We start from the raw sequence: 18020 nt of genomic DNA on the forward strand, positions 1-18020 counted from the left end.
GCTAAGATCTTCTGGCTGAGACAAAGCAACGTAATTTAGAACACCAGGCTTGGCAAGTAAAGTAGTAGCCTAATAATAGAAGCAAAAAAATAAGGTTGTTTCCAATTATATGTAGTCGTTCTATAACCATGTCCATCTGCTGACAACAAGTCCTGATGTGGACAGGTATGAATAAATACAAGGACTGAATATGCACTTACTGTATAATAAATAAATAAAAATAATAAAAATATATTTAGTATTGTGGAGTATACTAATCCACTTACAGTATGAGTGTCAGTGGAGGAATTTTTTTTTTTGTGAAAGTTTTGTGAATTTAGACATACCACATAAGCTCTGATATCGCGGGTTCAAATCCCGATCCAGACGACCTTTGCTGCGTGTCACTCCCCATCTCTCTCCCCATTTCCTGTCAGTCTAATGTCCTATCAATAAAGGCATAAAAGCCCCAAAACAAATCTTTAAAAAAAATAAAAAAAAAAAACATTTTGAGATTCGGTAGCCAAATTAAGTGCTCATGACTTCCTGTGTCTCTTTCCTGCAGCTTCCACATATGCCGCACATCAGTGAGTGTCTAATGAAGAGGAGCCTGAAACCCACTGACCTGAGAGACATGACTGTGGGACAACTCACGGTCATAGTCAACGACCTGCACTCTCAGATTGAAAGTGAGTACCACACACAAACACAGACCTGGGCATTGTATGGCCCGGGGGCCGTATATGGGGCCCTTTCGTTCACTCTTACTGGCCCGTGTAGGGTTAAAGGCAAATTACAAAATAAACACATTTTCAAATTTTACCTCATGCATGGACTAAAGCTGCATTGCTTTTATTTTGAAGTTTTTCATTCACGTACATATGGACGCAATGCTTACATCAGCACGTGTGTATGATCATTGGATCGTTGCCTCAATAACAAGCAGGTGGTCAGACTGGTCACAAGTCAAGACGAGCTGCCATACCTTACCCATCAAAAATGGCTAAAGTGGCTAAAAAAACAAAAAGTCGATGCAGAATGCCGGGTTTTTAACAAAACATTGACTGCTAAGTATTTTATTTACTGAAGTCGGCGGTAAATCTGTGTGTTTAGTTTGCTGGGAGCACTGCCTTTTGGCCCAGCCCTCCACAATATTTTCTGTTGTTCATGTGGCCCCATGGAAAATATAATTGCCCACCCCTGCACAAACATAATAATAAACATTGGTGGAAAAAGTACTAAAATGTTTTACAAAGGTACTACTGCAATGTAGAAATACTACGTTACAAGTAAAAGTCCCAAATTCTAAATGCACTTGAGTAAAAGTACAAAAGTATTGGCATCAAAATATACTTAAAGCACCAAAAGTAAAAGTACAAAATGTTTAAAAATAGCCGATCTACAAGCTCACAACGCGTCGCAATGCGCTTGTATATTCAAATAGCCTATGTATGAAATAGTCATTTATATCTGCAAAGTAACAAGTAACTAAAGTTTTCAAATAATTGTAGTGGAGCAAAAGTACAATATTTGGATCCAAGCCGTAGTGGAGTTTGAAGTGAAAGTATTGGAAATTGGAAATACTCAAGTAAAGTACAAATTAATAAAATTGTACTTACGTACAGTACTTAAGTAAATATGCTTAGTTACTTTCCACCACAGATAATAAATAATCTATATGAGCACAGTGAATGGCCACACAAACCCTCATATGAAAGAACGGACCACAGGGCCACTAGCACAGTGGTTCTCAACCTTTTCAGGCTGCACAACCCCCAAAATAATCATATTTGAACTGGGGACCCCCACCCTGATGAGCACTAAGAGTTGAGACATTACATTTTGTATGTTTTTTGTAACCAATAACCATACCATTTTGTATGGTTCTATTGTGAAAATAGCAGATCGGCTATTTTCACAATTTCTGCCTCTAATATTTGACAATTTGGCCAATGTTTAATTTGTCATTTTAGAGGTATTAAAAAGTCCTTAAATTGTCACTTTAGAAATGTGCAGCTGCCCTCTATACACTTAAACTTTATCTTGGTTTGTTTACCGTTGAGTGAGAAAACAATGTTTCACATTAAGCTAATCATCTGGGGACCCCCCAAAATAATTTGGGGACCCCCCTGGGGGTCCCGACCAACAGGTTGAGAACCACCGCACTAGCAGACCTGAGAAAGACTCATCATACCCACCTCTATCTAGACTCATCATACCCACCTCTATCTTATGCAATACAGTACTTTCAGCAATGAAAGTCAGTTCAGAGAACTGTACAACATAGCAGTTTCTCCATAGCTTATGATATTACTGCTGACCATTGACCCCCTTACGAAGATGAATAATCATATATTTCACTTGTGAAAGGTTCCAAAATCCCCACAACTCCTAAGAAAAAAGAATAGCTCTTGTAAACAACCTATTCTCATGCATGACTGGCATTAATTGTATTTGTATTATTATTATTTATTATTACTAAAGAGTGGGAAGAGTAGTTGGAGCTGATATTTTCTCCTACAGCTGTCACATCATTGCAGTGTTGTTTCCTTTCCATCGAATAAAACCTGAACATTCAAAAATGGAAACATGAACTATGTCTAGTTGTAGCTGAAACTGTCAGTCAAAAACTTTCAAGCACTACCAGTACCACAATACGAAAACCATTGACAATATCCTGGTGTCCTGATTGGCAGTATGCAATGTGTCAAGTTTTATTAAATGCAATGTTGTACAGTTTGTACTGTAACTAACATAGCTTTGCTGTCGGGCAGAAACCTTGTATCTATCTCTTTATTTCAATGTCTGTATCATATCAGTATCATGTCAGTATCATGGTCAATATCATGGTCAGAATCATGGGGGTGGCAGTGGCTCAGGGGCAGAGTCGCCCCTTGGTAACCGGAAGGTTTCCAGTTCGATCCCGGGCTCCCCCAGAGTTAGTGTTGAAGTGAACCCCTAATTGCTGGTGAGCAGGTTGGTGCCTTGCGTGGTTTCCTCTGTGTATGAATGTGTATGTGAATGAGTGAATGTAGATGCACAATCATTGTAAAGCGCCTTGGATCTAGGCACTGTATAAATGCATTTACCATTTACCATTCTGGTCAGTATCATGTCAGTATCATGGTCCATATCATTTCAGTATCGTGTCAGTATCATATCAGTATCATGTCAGTATCATGGTCAGTATCATGTCAGTATCATGATCCGTATCATGTCAGTATCATGGTCAGTATCCTGTCAGTATCATAGGCTTTTCTCTTGCCTTACACCATCCTGTCTCTGTTCCAGGTCTGAACGAGGAGCTGGTGCAGCTGTTGCTGATCCGGGATGAGCTTCACATGGAGCAAGACGCCATGTTGGTGGATATAGAGGACCTCACTAGGTACAGTAGGAGGGCTTAGAGAGCATACTCTCACTCATTCTCGCTGCCTTCGCTATTCTTTCATCTCAGCCACACCAACTCAAAACGGCCAAAGACGGATTCTGTTCGGCGGTTCCCGACATTCGGTCGTGTTGGAAGTCACCATTATTACAGAAATATATACTGCATGCTATGCTGAACGTAATCCACTTAGTGTCATCTTTTCAAAATGCATATTTACCGTACAGTTTGTGTTTGTATGCTTATTTCGCAATACCTATTGCGCAATCCTCTGTAGAGTGAGTTTGTCATCATGGTCACAAGAGTATCGGGTTTCAAGAGGGAAGGGGGGGGTTAGAGAGAGAGAGAGAGGAGAGAGAGAAGAGAGAGAGAGAGAAAGAGAGAGAGAGAGAGAGAGAGAGAGAGAGAGGTACAGTAAGATACAGTAGATTACAGTACAGTAAGATACAGTACAGCAAGGTACAGCATAGTACAGTACAATACGGTACAGCAAGGTACAGTAGAGTACAGCAAAGTACAGTACAATACGGTACAGCAAGGTACAGTAGAGTACAGCAAAGTACAGTACAATACGGTACAGTCAGGTACAGTAGAGTAAGATACAGTAGATTACAGTACAGTAAGATACAGTACAGCAAGGTACAGCATAGTACAGTACAATACGGTACAGCAAGGTACAGTAGAGTACAGCAAAGTACAGTACAATACGGTACAGCAAGGTACAGTAGAGTACAGCAAAGTACAGTACAATACGGTACAGTCAGGTACAGTAGAGTAAAGCAAAGTACAGTAAGGTAAGGTAAAGTAGAGTACAGTACAATACGGTACAGTAAGATACAGTAGATTACAGTACAGTAAGATACAGTACAGCAAGGTACAGCATAGTACAGTACAATACGGTACAGCAAGGTACAGTAGAGTACAGCAAAGTACAGTACAATACGGTACAGTCAGGTACAGTAGAGTAAAGCAAAGTACAGTAAGGTAAAGTAGAGTACAGTGCAATACGGTACAGTACAGTACAGTACAGTACAGTACAGTACAGCAAAGTACAGTACAGTACAATACGGTACAGTCAGGTACAGTAGAGTAAAGCAAAGTACAGTAAGGTAAAGTAGAGTACAGTGCAATACGGTACAGTACAGTACAGTACAGTACAGCAAAGTACAGTACAGTACAATACGGTACAGTCAGGTACAGTAGTGTACAGCAAAGTACAGTAAGGTAAAGTAGAGTACAGTAGAGTACAGCAAAGTACAGTAAGGTAAAGTAGAGTACAGTAGAGTACAGCAAAGTACAGTAAGGTAAAGTAGAGCACAGTAGAGTACAGGACAGTAAGGTAAAGTAGAGTACAGTAGAGTACATTAAAGTACAGTAAGGTAAAGTAAGGTACAGTAGAGTACATTAAAGTACAGGACAGTAAGGTAAAGTAGAGTACAGTAGAGTACATTAAAGTACATTAATGTACAAAGTACAATACAGTAAGGTACAGTAGAGTACAGTACAGTAAGGTACAGTAGAGTACATTAAAGTACAGTACAGTAAGGTACAGTAGAGTACATTAAAGTACAGTACAGTAAGGTACAGTAGAGTACATTAAAGTACAGTACAGTAAGGTACAGTAGAGTACAGTAGAGTACAGTAAAGTACAGTACAGTAGAGTACAGTAAAGTACAGTACAGTAAGTGGATGGATGGATGTGGATGGATGCATGGATGGATGGATGGATGGATGGATGGATGGATGGATGGATGTGGATGGATGGATCGATGGATGGATGGATGGATCGATGCATGGATGTGGATGGATGGATGGATGGATGGATGCATGGATGGATGGATGGATGGATGCGAATGGATGGATGTGGATGGATGGATGTGGATGGGTGGATGGATGTGGATGGATGGATGGATGGATGTGGATGGATGTGGATGGATGGATGTGGATGGATGGATGGATGGATGGACAGACAGACAGACAGACAGACAGATGGATGGATGGATGTGGATGGATGGATGGATGTGGATGGATGGATGCATGGATGGATGTGGATGGATGTGGATGGATGGATGGATGTGGATGGGTGGATGTGGATGGATGGATGCATGGATGGATGGATGTGGATGGATGGATGGATGGATGTGGTTGGATGCATGGATGGATGGATGGATGGATGTGGATGGATGGATGGATGGATGTGGATGGATGGATGGATGGATGGATGGATGTGGATGGATGGATGTGTGGATGGATGGATGGATGGATGGATGGATGGATGGATGTGGATTGATGGATGTGGATGGATGGATGGATGTGTGGATGGATGGATGGATGTGGATGGATGGATGTGGATGGATGGATGGATGGATGTGGGTGGATCACTGCTGCAACGTAGCTGTGAGCGCCTGCGAAGCAGGCGCGATCTCTAGATGTGAGCGGCCCGAAGGGCCGCGAACCTCTAGTTCATCCAACCAAGCTCCTGTCACTGTCAAAGGAAACAGTCTCTGTCTTTAGTAAGGTTGTCTAACTATGGGCTGTCTTGTCTCTTTTTTTCAGGCATGCTGAGAGTCAGCAGAAACACATGGCTGAGAAGACCCCTTCCAAATAAAATGTCCAACCCTGTTCCACCCCAGACTGACCTACCCACACCAAACTAAACCCCTGTTCCAACCTACCCACACCAAACTAAACCCCTGTTCCAACCTACCCACACCAAACTAAACCCCTGTTCCAACCTATCCACACCAAACTAAACCCCTGTTCCAACCTACCCACACCAAACTAAACCCCTGTTCCGACCTAAAAAGACCAAACTAATCCCCTACTCCAACCTACCCAAATCTTAAGGTCAATACATGCTCCTTCTGACATCCATTCCGGGCCGTCTTTCGAACTAGTTTGGACAATCAGGACATCTGGGGGTGCAGGAGCGTCCGGAAAAAAAGTCCTGAATGAGTTATCTTCCCTTTCAGAATAAAAAATAAAAAATAAAGGTTCTGACATCGGAAGGAGCATGTTCTGCACTTAGGCCCCTGCTCTACCCTTGTCCCTAATCCCCCCCACCCCTTCATTTGCTTCTGTGGTTTATCCCAGCGCTAAGGACAGTGGAGCGCGTCCTACTTCCTGGGAGAAGAGGAAATTGATTGTGTGTTGTCATGGATACTGTCCCCAGCTTCCTGTGCAGTGATCGGCCTTGCTTCGCTATTGTTTCTTTTTAACTTTCTACATTCGCCACTAAATTATAAATGTCAAATGCAAAAATTGTGGGAAAAAAAATTAAATAATAGTGAGAAATTTAGTAGAAAGTCAGTCATGAGAGAAAAAAAAAGAAACAACATTGTATAAAATCTATGAAAAGCTAACTTCTTCAGACCATTTTAAGTTGGAAGGTACAGTAATTTTAAAGTATTTCAAAGTCAAACTGTTTTTATTCTGCACAAATGGTAGTTTTCAACTGAGAAATGTTTATTTGAAGGTGCTAAAAGAGTGTAAGGAAACATGCCTGCCTTGTAGTGGAGTCGTAGCTTTTGGTAATACGTTCACTCTAATTGCTCTTCAACATTTTGTGAATGTTGATTTTCTGACACAAGTCATTTTAAATGAATACGTGTGTTAATATCGTTTTCATCTTATTGTATTCAGAATCTTTATTTGAGGGAAGAAATGTTTATGTACAGATATGTAAAATAAAGAATAAACTTTGTTTCATAAATTGTTTGTTTTGTATTTTTATTTCTTACAGAGAGCACATATAAGCAAACAGACATGCACAGTGTGCAAACGTGACGAGTGAGCTTCCTCTTTCTGATTAATTTCTAATCACTGTCATCACAAGGCAGAAAGACTACATTGCTCACTACGTGAGTCATCCCAATTTCTCTCTGCCTCTATCCCCCTGCCCCTCTCTCCCTTCACTCTCCAAGAAATTATGTAATGCAACAATAGGCTGGATTACAAATGGGAACCCCCAGCCAATTAGCCCCCCCCCCCCCTTAAACTGAGCATTGAGTCTTATTATAATGAAAAGTGACAACATGGGCACCCCCTTTCACCAATGAAAGTATCATTGTTCTGTATACTACAGTAGGTAACCTTCTCGGCGAGTGATTGAATAAAATGAATAATTCTAAATGTACAAAAATATTTGAACCGTTTGAAAATGTATATGACTAACATATACAAGGTTTGTGATGAATGTCATGTTATTTTTGCAAGCTATATTCAACCGGTCAACCTGTATTGAAGGAAGTTCCTTAGGCTCAGGTCTGAGTTATATCAGAACAATCATGTATATTATATATATAAATATAAGCACACACATGTATGGTGCTGATTCATACATATACTGTATCTATACATTGATGTTTCTGTGGTCAAGACAAAAAAGAGAACAGGAAACCCCTATCAACTGCTCAATGACCACAGCAGTATCAGGGGATGCACTTCCACTTGACAAAGATTAGCAAACTAGTGGAGACAGAGAGACAGGAAGGTGTGATGTTAGCTTCTTCTAATGAGAATTTCAGGATTATTTGCATTATTTCATGAATGATCAGACTCAGGTGCCAATCATCTTTTGAATAAACCGGGCATGGCTCACACACAAATTGACAACAATCCAACTACTATCCACATTTATATGAATGTTATTTAGAAGTAGCATAACTTGTGCTATTTTGGTCCTCTTTTAGTCGCCTTAAAAGTATAAAGGTATATTCAACCTAACTCAAACTTTATTTATATAGCACATTTACAATGACCAAGGGCAAACCAAAGTGCTGCACAGAGCAAATTATAATGCCAACAAATAAGAAAACAAATAAAACATGACACAACAGGGAAATAAAACAGTATATTAATAATGTACATCATATCAAATGTAGGCTATACAATGAATATCATAAGGCCAGAGAGAAGGTCAGTATCATGTCAGATATATCATGTCAGTGCCATGGTCGTTATCATGTCAGTATCATAGTCAGTATAATGGTCAGTATCATATCAGTGTCATGGTCAGTATCATGATCAGTATAAGGTCAGTGTCGTGGTCAGTGTCATGTCAGTGTCATGGTCAGTATCATGTCAGTGTCATGACAGTATGATCAATATGATACTGACATTTTACTGACCATGTAACAAGGAACCAGTTTGGTATGTGCCATATTGGCCTATACCAAATGATTTAAAATGTTCGGGAACATTGTGCGTTAATTGATCATGGGGTTTTCACAGGTTGACAAATTCTTGATACAGGCAACAGGTTTATATTAGGCTAGTAGGTACATTATGAACATGATCTCACCTTTGCTTTTCCATTGTTCTATATTTGGCATGCCTTACGTCACAACTATGCAAGGTCTAATCAAGATATCACCAGAATGGAAACCACAACTATCGAAGCCACCGGTTTGGTAAGGTAGAACTGGTAGAACTTGATCTCCTCCTGACCTTGAGTCTTGACAGTGTCCTCTGAAAAGCCAGCCAACTCAATAATAACCATATGACACTTACCCACTCACCTCTGCACCTAAATAGCCCTTTGCGCATGTAACATGGAAGCACTAACTGATATGACCCAATTATTGAAATCCCAAATACGGAATAGACTTCCAACGTGCCACATTTAATGCCTGTCATAGTGTTTTAGCCAGCTGGCAGTCTTATGGTTTTCTTCAGAATAGATAACCTCTTTAACACCTGCATGGCATTGCCATTGTGGGCATGTACAAGAACAATTTCTGATATTTTCGAAAATAACAGATCAACAAGCTCTCAACAGATTATGATTGATTGATTGATTGATTGATTGATTGATTGATTGAAGACTTTATTAGACGTTTGCATAGGAAAATGTACAGTTTCATGACAGTACAGTTCACTGGTACATTGTGGTACAAGGTCTACTAAAAGGAGATCTTAGAAAAGGACTTGGCTCATTTCCACAGGAAACCATTGAATTGAATTGAATAATGTGTTGTGACTTGTGAGCTTGTAGATTGGCTTAAAAAAACAACAGCAATACTATCATTGTAAAATGTGTAGCACATTGGCATATTAGGAGTTCATTATGTATTTCTGGTATTTCTGAACTTGTTGTATTGTTGTGAATGTTTTTGCTGTTTTATGACTTGTTGTTGTGAAGTGCACAGAGACCCTTTGGGGTGTTGATTGCACTATAAATACAATAAACTGAACTGAACTGAAAAATATTACTGCAATTACTGACCACTATTAGTCAGTGGCAAAAAATAATATTGATTAAAATGTCCCTGAAACCCCTGATCATAAAGACTCATCACATTTATCCAATAGATTATTTGAACATGCATAGGTCTACCATACCAAAATGTATCCTTCAACTTCTTGTTCATGCGCAACGACATACAGCTTTTGTAGCAATTTGTAGCAATTAGGAATATGATATGATAGCACGCTCTAATATAAATTAGGGCCTACATTACTTAAGACTGTTTTCCAAATATTCTTTTTGCAATTTGGGAAAATAGCCAATTTTACACAGAGTCTTTGTTAGAAAATTCGTTGTAGTTACTATTGAGTATTTGTTTTATCAATAAATATGGAACTTGACTGTGTTTCACTGTTACTTGCCATGCTAATGCCAGGTCCAGATTACAACCCATGTGGAATTCTGTGCAAAGCACCCACAATTAAGGCCAGGTCACTGTCTGGTGGAAACGAGGCCTTATCAACTGTCTGGAGCCTGTTCCTAAACAATGAGAATTGTTTTAGTTTAAGGCTTCGCTGGGGAAAGCTGGTGTCTTGGACAGAAGGACATCTCCCCATGGATTACAAGGAACTCTTTGCCATGTAGGTCTATATGGCAGGTACAGTAGCCTAATATTTATTTGTGTATATGTCTATATATGGGAAAGAAACGAGGTGTTGTTGTTTACAGAATGTATTTTATCACTCTTCCTAGGATCTGCCCACTCTTCCTGTCACCATTCCCATGACGTCTTCCCCAATTAGGCCTACAGTAATAAAACAATTTAGGCTAATTGACAGCTTTGACCACTTTATAGACTATGTTTCTTCATAATTCTGTTGAGAATTATGATTTTGTACAAAATATGTTTATTTAGGCTACTGGCAGCCAGGACGTCATTCATTCCGGACACAATTACCTGCAGAACAGAACACTTTTACACATTTTTCACTTCCTTCAACATAATGGTTTACTGATTAGTTTTAGCCACTTAAAAAAAGAAAGAAAAAAAAACATGTAGGTCTATTTAAAGATAGGCTATAAGCCTAAGCTTTAACAGACACAGACCTGCTAAATATGAGATCCTCGGGCTTCTGGTCATTCCAGAGGAGGTTAGAATTCCCTCTTTCAAAGGACTTTTATAGACTTTTTACCGTTTGCGTTTTCTTTTTAGATCGTTTATACTTTTATTGTGTTGTGCATTTTTTCCTATGAAAGCCTTGACCATAAAGGTGTTATTATAGCCTACAAACCATAACAGGCTAATAATAATAATCATAATCATAATGTTGTTGTTATTATTATTATTATTTGTAGGCTATCTCATATCGCATGCCTTCAATCGAAACAAGTCGTGGTTTCTTTTTCACTTGGTTGGAGTTGGAGGAGCGCTGCTGAGAGTCCCACAACAGAGGAAATTACATAGCATGACGTTATAGTTTTCTTTTGCTTCGCTACCTTGTTTACGGTCGATCTTATGAAGCCCGGTGGGGAATCCCTTCAGTTTTGTATATAAAAATCACACTTACCAGTGCAAAGACACACACACTGTTGCAAGATAACTGGACACACAACCACTTCATCTAAAAGACGAGGAAACTATGGCAAACTTTAATTTGTGTAAGATTAAATTAAAAAAAGAAATATTTGCCAGGATACATATAGCGATAGCCTATATTTGTTCATGTTTTTTATTTGTATTTAGTTTAGTTTTTTTTTTTTTTTTTTTTTTATCGATTATAATTGCAAAGTACTAACATAAGGCTGTGTATTTTTTCTACACTGCCTTTTTCATGCAACTTGACACTAAACTTGTCTAAACGCTGTTCTCTCCTGCAGGTATGACGAGCTGCGTGCTGCTGGTGACGCTGATGTGGAGGCTGTCCTCAGGGAGTCCCATACCCCAGCAGCCCAGTCCCAGCCTGGAGCCTTCATGTTTAACCTCACTCCCAAAAACACTGCTACAACATATCAGCCAGCTCCTGAAGAATGTGAGTACATTTTGAATTCGTTTATTATTATCAGTGGTGTAAAGTAACTATTGGTACAATTTTAAGTCGACTACTTTTACTTCTACTCCACTATCTCATAAACTTTAGTAGTTCTATAAGCCACTAGTTAGCTACTTTTTAGATTTTGATTATCATTCCAAAACATACATAACACTTCAGCCTTAAATACATTTCAGCCATTTGAAAATAACCAATCTACAAGCTCATTGTGAGCTTGTAGATCTGCTATTTTCAAATATACCTTTTCTTAAGTAAGAAATGTGAGTACTTTTACCACCACTGTTTATTATTAGTCTGCATGTCTGTCTGTCTGTCTGTCTGTCTGTCTGTCTGTCTGTCTGTCTGTCTGTCTGTCTGTCTGTCTGTCGGCCTGTCTGTCAATCTATTTCAATTCCGTACACAGGCCTAGCCTATGTTTAAATTGCCAAAGCAAATGTGAGGGAAAAGTAGGCTGTATGTATGGCATACAATTAAATAAAAACATACTAGAATAAAGAAATATCTCACCCACTCACACTTTTCTCTCTACACACACACGCACACGCACACACGCGCACGCACGCACGCACGCACACACACACACACACACACACACACACACACACACACACACACACACACACACACACACACAACAATTTGTTTTTCCTAAATCCATCCTCTATATTGCAGAACACATATGAAAAAACCTTGGACTTGGACGAGGACTGTGCAGTGTTTGATGCTGATGAGATGATAAAATCTCAGACAGTACAAGCCTGCGCACCCATAACTCCACAGGTAGGCCTACAATAATACGCTACTAGTTTTGTTTTTTGTTTTTTTTTACTGGATAGGATCTTATCTATTTCGAAAAAAGGTCTGGGTTAGCAACCTGCTCCATGACATTTACATGCTTTTGAGAAACCAGTACATCAAACAAAACCTTTATTTATACTATTCATTTCATCCTCTAGAATTCAGCGTGCACATCGCAAAAGAATTCATTCAATGAGGTAAGAGGACTGTTATAAATGTCTCATTTTCTAAATCAAAGTTTTACAGACTTATCAGACTTGATCTTCACTGACAAATGAATGACAAGTTCATCACTCTTGTTTGTCACACAGGGTGAATGTCTGGGGAATATCCAGAAGGACTTGTCCTTCTATCATGCTGCTATCAAGACCTACATCAATGCCACGTCAACATTCGCAACTCTTGGTCCTATGACTTCAGCACCAAACAACCCAAACGACCAAATACTAAGGAACATGATGGAGACAATACAAGCTCTAAAGGTATGTGTGTGACAAAGAGAGGGGTGTGTGTGTGTGTGTGTGTGTGTGTGTGTGTGTGTGTGTGTGTGTGTGTGTGCGTGCGTGCGTGCGTGCGTGCGTGCGTGTGTGTGTGCATGTTTGTGTGACTGTGTGTGTGTGTCTGTGTTTGATAGATTTTTTGATTGACAGATTTCATATTTTATTCACAGTATACGTTAAAACCTTCTATACTATAGACGGTTTAAGTGGTTTTAACGTATAGAATCTATAGGCTACTTGAGCTATGAGTTGCAACTCTATATGGATCGCTTATTCCTATCTCTTTGCCTAAAATAGCAGAGCTACAAGCTCATAAACAATATAGCTCATAACGTTGCAACTCATTGTTGCTTTAGTGTGTGTGTGTGTGTGTGTGTGTGTGTGTGTGTGTTTGTGTGTGTGTGTGTGTGTGTGTGTGTGTGTGTGTGTGTGTGTGTGTGTGTGTGTGTGTGTGTGTGTGTGTGAGAAAGAGAGAGAGAGAGAGAGAGAGAGAGTTCATTGTTCCAATTGAACAGAGGGGTGACTATGCTTGTTGCCATTAATAAAGATTGAGGTAGTGAGTATTAAAGACACAGACAGAAACAGTGAAAATCTAATGGGAAATAACAGCCTCTATGTGTTGCCTTAACATTTCTTTTCCTCGGTTTGCACAGAACTGTTGCCAGGTGCCAGATGAAGGGCATAATTCTTCACTTCAGGTATTTTTTTATATTCCTTCTTTTTGTCCGTTCCCCATTTAATGCAGTTCTATATCTACATGGCCAAACTACAGAAAAAGGGAGATCAAAAACAACAATGGGCAGTCAATAAATTCCTTGTCGATGAAAGACTTTACTCTAGCTTAAAGTGATAGTTCACCTATTTTTGATATGAAGCTGTGTGAAATACTTGCCATTAAAATAGTGGTTACAAATGTATTAATCCATTACCAGAGTCCCGTGGTCAGAGTTCTGGTCAGTTTTAGATGAATATAAAGTAGTTCCGGTGATTTTGCAGGGGCTCATGGCCCAATCATTAAAAATAGATGAATACACAAAACTAGCTTCATTTGTATTGTTGACCTATTTCTACCAAATAGACCAACTTCCGTCACATGGTACTATTTTTTGTGTCCAGTATCACTACGCCGCTGCAACGTATTTCCCCAAAACAAGGTGCTTTGCAAGCAGCTGATCAGAACGAAACCTCGCTCTATATGGTAGAAATAGGCCAACAATACAAATGACGCTAGTTTTGTGGATTAATCTATTTTCAATGATTGGGCCACGCCAAATGGCCCCCACCCCATTGGAACTACTTAATATTCATTAGAAACTGACCAGAACTCTGACCACGGGACTCTGGTAATCAATTAATACATTTTTAACCACTGTTTTAATGGCAAGTATTTCACACAGCTTTATGTCAAAAATAGGTGAACTATCACTTTAACAGCATCTGCTTGGTTAATGCCATTAAATCATGGCATATTTTGACTGAAAATTAGTTCATTTAAGATGAGCGACACCATGAAAGATTCATGACTTAATGAGTCTTCATGTGTCTTTCCCTGTTGCTTTTTTAGGAGCGCCATGTTTCCAGCATGTTGTGGAACACTACATACACTGCCACGTCTACCTATGACTACAAGGTGCAGATGTGTAAGGTGCTGAAAGCCTTCCGTAGCCGCGCCATCACCATCAGCAGAGCCTTGGGCTACATCTCCTCTGGAGACCACAAGAAGTAGCCGCGCTTCATCATCTCTACCATCAACATGATCACCGCCACCGTTGTCCATGTTCAACACCACCCATAACATGGACATCTATCATCTTTGAGTTATTCACTACTATTGTTTACAACTATTTATTGACTAGTGAACTACACTAGACAAAACACTGGTTTATTTATATATTTATTTATGTATTTATTTGAGTGGGATGGTATTTATTTTTTGTCTATTTATAATAAAGTATTTATTGCAATTTAATGTTGTTGCCTGTGTGTCTCTGAAAATCCATATGATGGCAAAATTAGGCATGACTGACAGAAGCTAGTAATATACAGCATCCTGGTGAATGATATGTTATTATAAAGGCTACAATCGATGAGGTCACATGTACACACGCACAAATCAGTCATATTTGTTTTATTTTTTAGTCCTTTCAGTGGCTCAAAGAACTGATTCTAAACCAATAGCAACAAACAAGTAGACAATGTTTATGGAAGTATTTAGAACATTTCATTGGTTGTCTTGACATGAAACGACCTGTTGATTTTAAATGAATGATTGATCAAGTTTACATGAAAAAATACATTTACATGGTTGGTTTGTCAAGAAATATAACAGAAAACATAATTAAAGGTAACACCAGCTACACCCTAAGACACAGCTAATAACAATAATGTTCAGTCATTTGTACAAAATGCCCGTTGCCTCTTTTTGAGCAGCTTATAATTTGTGTAAAATCAAGTCAGTCTCTGTTCCCAAACAGAGGTCGTCTTTCCTGATCTGGGGGACAGTAGGAATGTATCGGAATTCAGAATTCAAGCCATACAAAGTAATTCATCAAGCCTTTCAGAAATAAATCCAACCAGATCTACAGGTTGGGTATTGTCAAGTAACCATACAAATAAACAACATTTAAACAACATACAAAATACAAATAAAAAAGAAACACATGTCAGAAATGTACAAAAGAAATGTATAAAAAGTGAAATATCCAGTCAATTAAGCAGTGGTCATTCATGTGATTAAGTCCTATTCAATCCCTCATTGTTTACAAAACCTCCCTCCCTTTTTACAGTTTCAGTGCAGCACCTTCATTTACGTCTGTACTGGCTACACGATTAGCTACCTAACATACTGATGACCTCTATACTCTAGGTTGGTCATACATGATTAGCTACCTAACATACTGATGACCTCTATACTCTAGGTTGGTCATACATGATTAGCTACCGAATATATTCATGACCTGCCTATAGACTAATCCACAGAGCGCTGCCCTGTAGTGTCGCTGTGCTGCTTGACACCGTAATTATGATTGCCAGTCTGTGGATTCGGCTATATAGGTTGGCCATACATGATTAGCTACCAAACATCTTGATGTTGAGGTCGGTCATCTCCACTCCTGATAATGCCTAGCACTAGCGTCCATGGCTTGGTAAACATGGTAAACCTGTATTCATTACAAGTACGTTGGACAAAGTCTACTCTTGAAAAATACAGGAGTCATTCCCGTTGAAGTACCATTCAATCGGAATTAAAGTAAAGCTTTGGACAAATACCTGGCATTTCGCTTGCTGACTTGAGCTCACCCTACTTAAGTCCAGTCAGTATAATCTGGTTTTAGCATCGGCCAGCCTATGTTAAAACCATCACAAAACATTTCAAAGGCGTTTCAGTGTATCAGTCCTCAATGACAAGCCATGCTGTTTTTTTCCTGAGTCATTCATTCTTCTTGACCATGAAACTGGTATGTGTCTCATTTGTCCATCGTGTCTGAGGATAGAGACAGAAAGAACATATTCACTTTTTAGCTTGCCTTTAGTTCATTCATTCGTGTCAATCAGGAATTATCATGTAACATTACTCTATAACAGTGGTTCTCAAACGTATTCATGTCAAGGACCCCGACATGAATATACTGTATGACCCCATACAAGATTTTGGTTGTTAAAATGTTGGAAAAATATTTTTTTCACATTTATTTCAAGGTGATAAATTGTTAAACAATGTTGATGCTATATTAACTAATTTGGCTGGGGACTGCCTGGAACCCCTGGGGGTTCCTGGACCCCACTTTGAGAACCACTGGTCCATGTAGCTCTGTAACAGCGTGTACAGTATCATACCCAGCATCTGATGGACCTCGTAAGGCAGGTCGTCCAGCTCATTTAGACTGTTCCGCAGGTCGTTCACGGTGGCTTCTCCAGGCGGCCTCCGGCTCTTCCACAGGACCAGCATCTTGAGCTTCTGCATGGTGACGTCCTTCTCCACTGCCTGGATGTCCTCCAGCTCAGTGGTGCTCAGGTCCAGGAAGATGGCCACCTGCTTCCACTCCTTCCCCAGCCGCTTGGCCACCTGTAGCAGCTGCTTCTCTGAGATGTCCTGGCATCTCGGGGCCGTTCGCAATCCGTCTGGAAATGGAACATTAAGCACAGTAGGGCTGTTAACATTTCTCTGAAATGTAATTCAAATATTGGTCTCAAAGATTGGCCAAATATATTTCAATATTATTATTATTTAGATTAAAAATAAATAAAAAAGGACAATACAATACAATAAACAATGTATCAAGTTGTAAAAACAAGCTAAATATATTTTCTATTGGATCCGACCAGCTGTCCCTCTTTCGCTTGGTATCCTGTTTTTAGTCATTTTCTATGGGGGGAAAAGTGTATAATAATACGATTTTGTTTGTTTCTATCTGTTTTTTTCTATTTGAGGAATATGGGAGCCCTAGCGCGCACACAGACACACAGACACAGACACACACACACACACACACACACACACACACACACACACACACACACACACACACACACACACCTACTTCATTTTGATCTTGTTTACATTCAAATAATCATGTCATAGAAGTGAGATCTTAGAACTTGATGCAGGATGTTATAGTGACACCAGAGAAGGTAAATCACCTGACACATCTGCCCATCGAGGTCTCTTGAGGTCTCTGTGAGGCTCTTCCTCTGATGTGCTGCTGCTCCGCTTCCTGCCTGTAAGGCGACCTATAAGGCAGGTGGAGATGCCTGTCAGTCACACTGGTCTGCTGCAATGCTCAAAAGCCAGTTGCAAAAGACTACATTCTAGGAAAATATCAATTTGAGATCAAGACTTTAAATATGCTGCCACACTACAACAAAGACGTTATACTTACGGTCTGTCGTATTCTTTGTCTTTGTCCTGTCCTCACAGTCGCCTGACAAAATCACAAAATATAGGAAGTGTCATCACACTATAATACACACAATCACGCATGTACACCGAAATAAGAACTTACAAATGGAACCAAATAGACCTGTCCATTTGGTTCCATTTATTTGGTGATAAAGTATTTTAACGTGTACCTTCTCTAATGGGTGCAGACCACACAGTCTGGTCAGTGTCAGTCTCTATA

At 39.5% G+C, this 18020-nt stretch overlaps 1 protein-coding gene across 1 annotated transcript in view; it reads left to right on the plus strand.

Annotated features, from left to right (window-relative positions):
* The window catches only part of schip1 (schwannomin interacting protein 1), a 214766-nt gene extending 208758 nt beyond the window's left edge, over positions 1-6008 (plus strand). Inside the window, exons 7-9 of the mRNA XM_080731451.1 lie at positions 545-668; positions 3271-3364; positions 5921-6008. Of these exons, the coding sequence (XP_080587577.1) occupies positions 545-668; positions 3271-3364; positions 5921-5972 (270 nt within the window). The 3' untranslated portion in view covers positions 5973-6008. The remainder of the gene's footprint in view (positions 1-544; positions 669-3270; positions 3365-5920) is intronic.
* The last annotated feature ends 12012 nt before the right edge of the window (positions 6009-18020 follow it).

This window comes from Nannobrachium achirus (genome assembly GCF_963921795.1).
Source record: "Nannobrachium achirus genome assembly, chromosome: 8".
NCBI lineage: Eukaryota > Metazoa > Chordata > Actinopteri > Myctophiformes > Myctophidae > Nannobrachium > Nannobrachium achirus.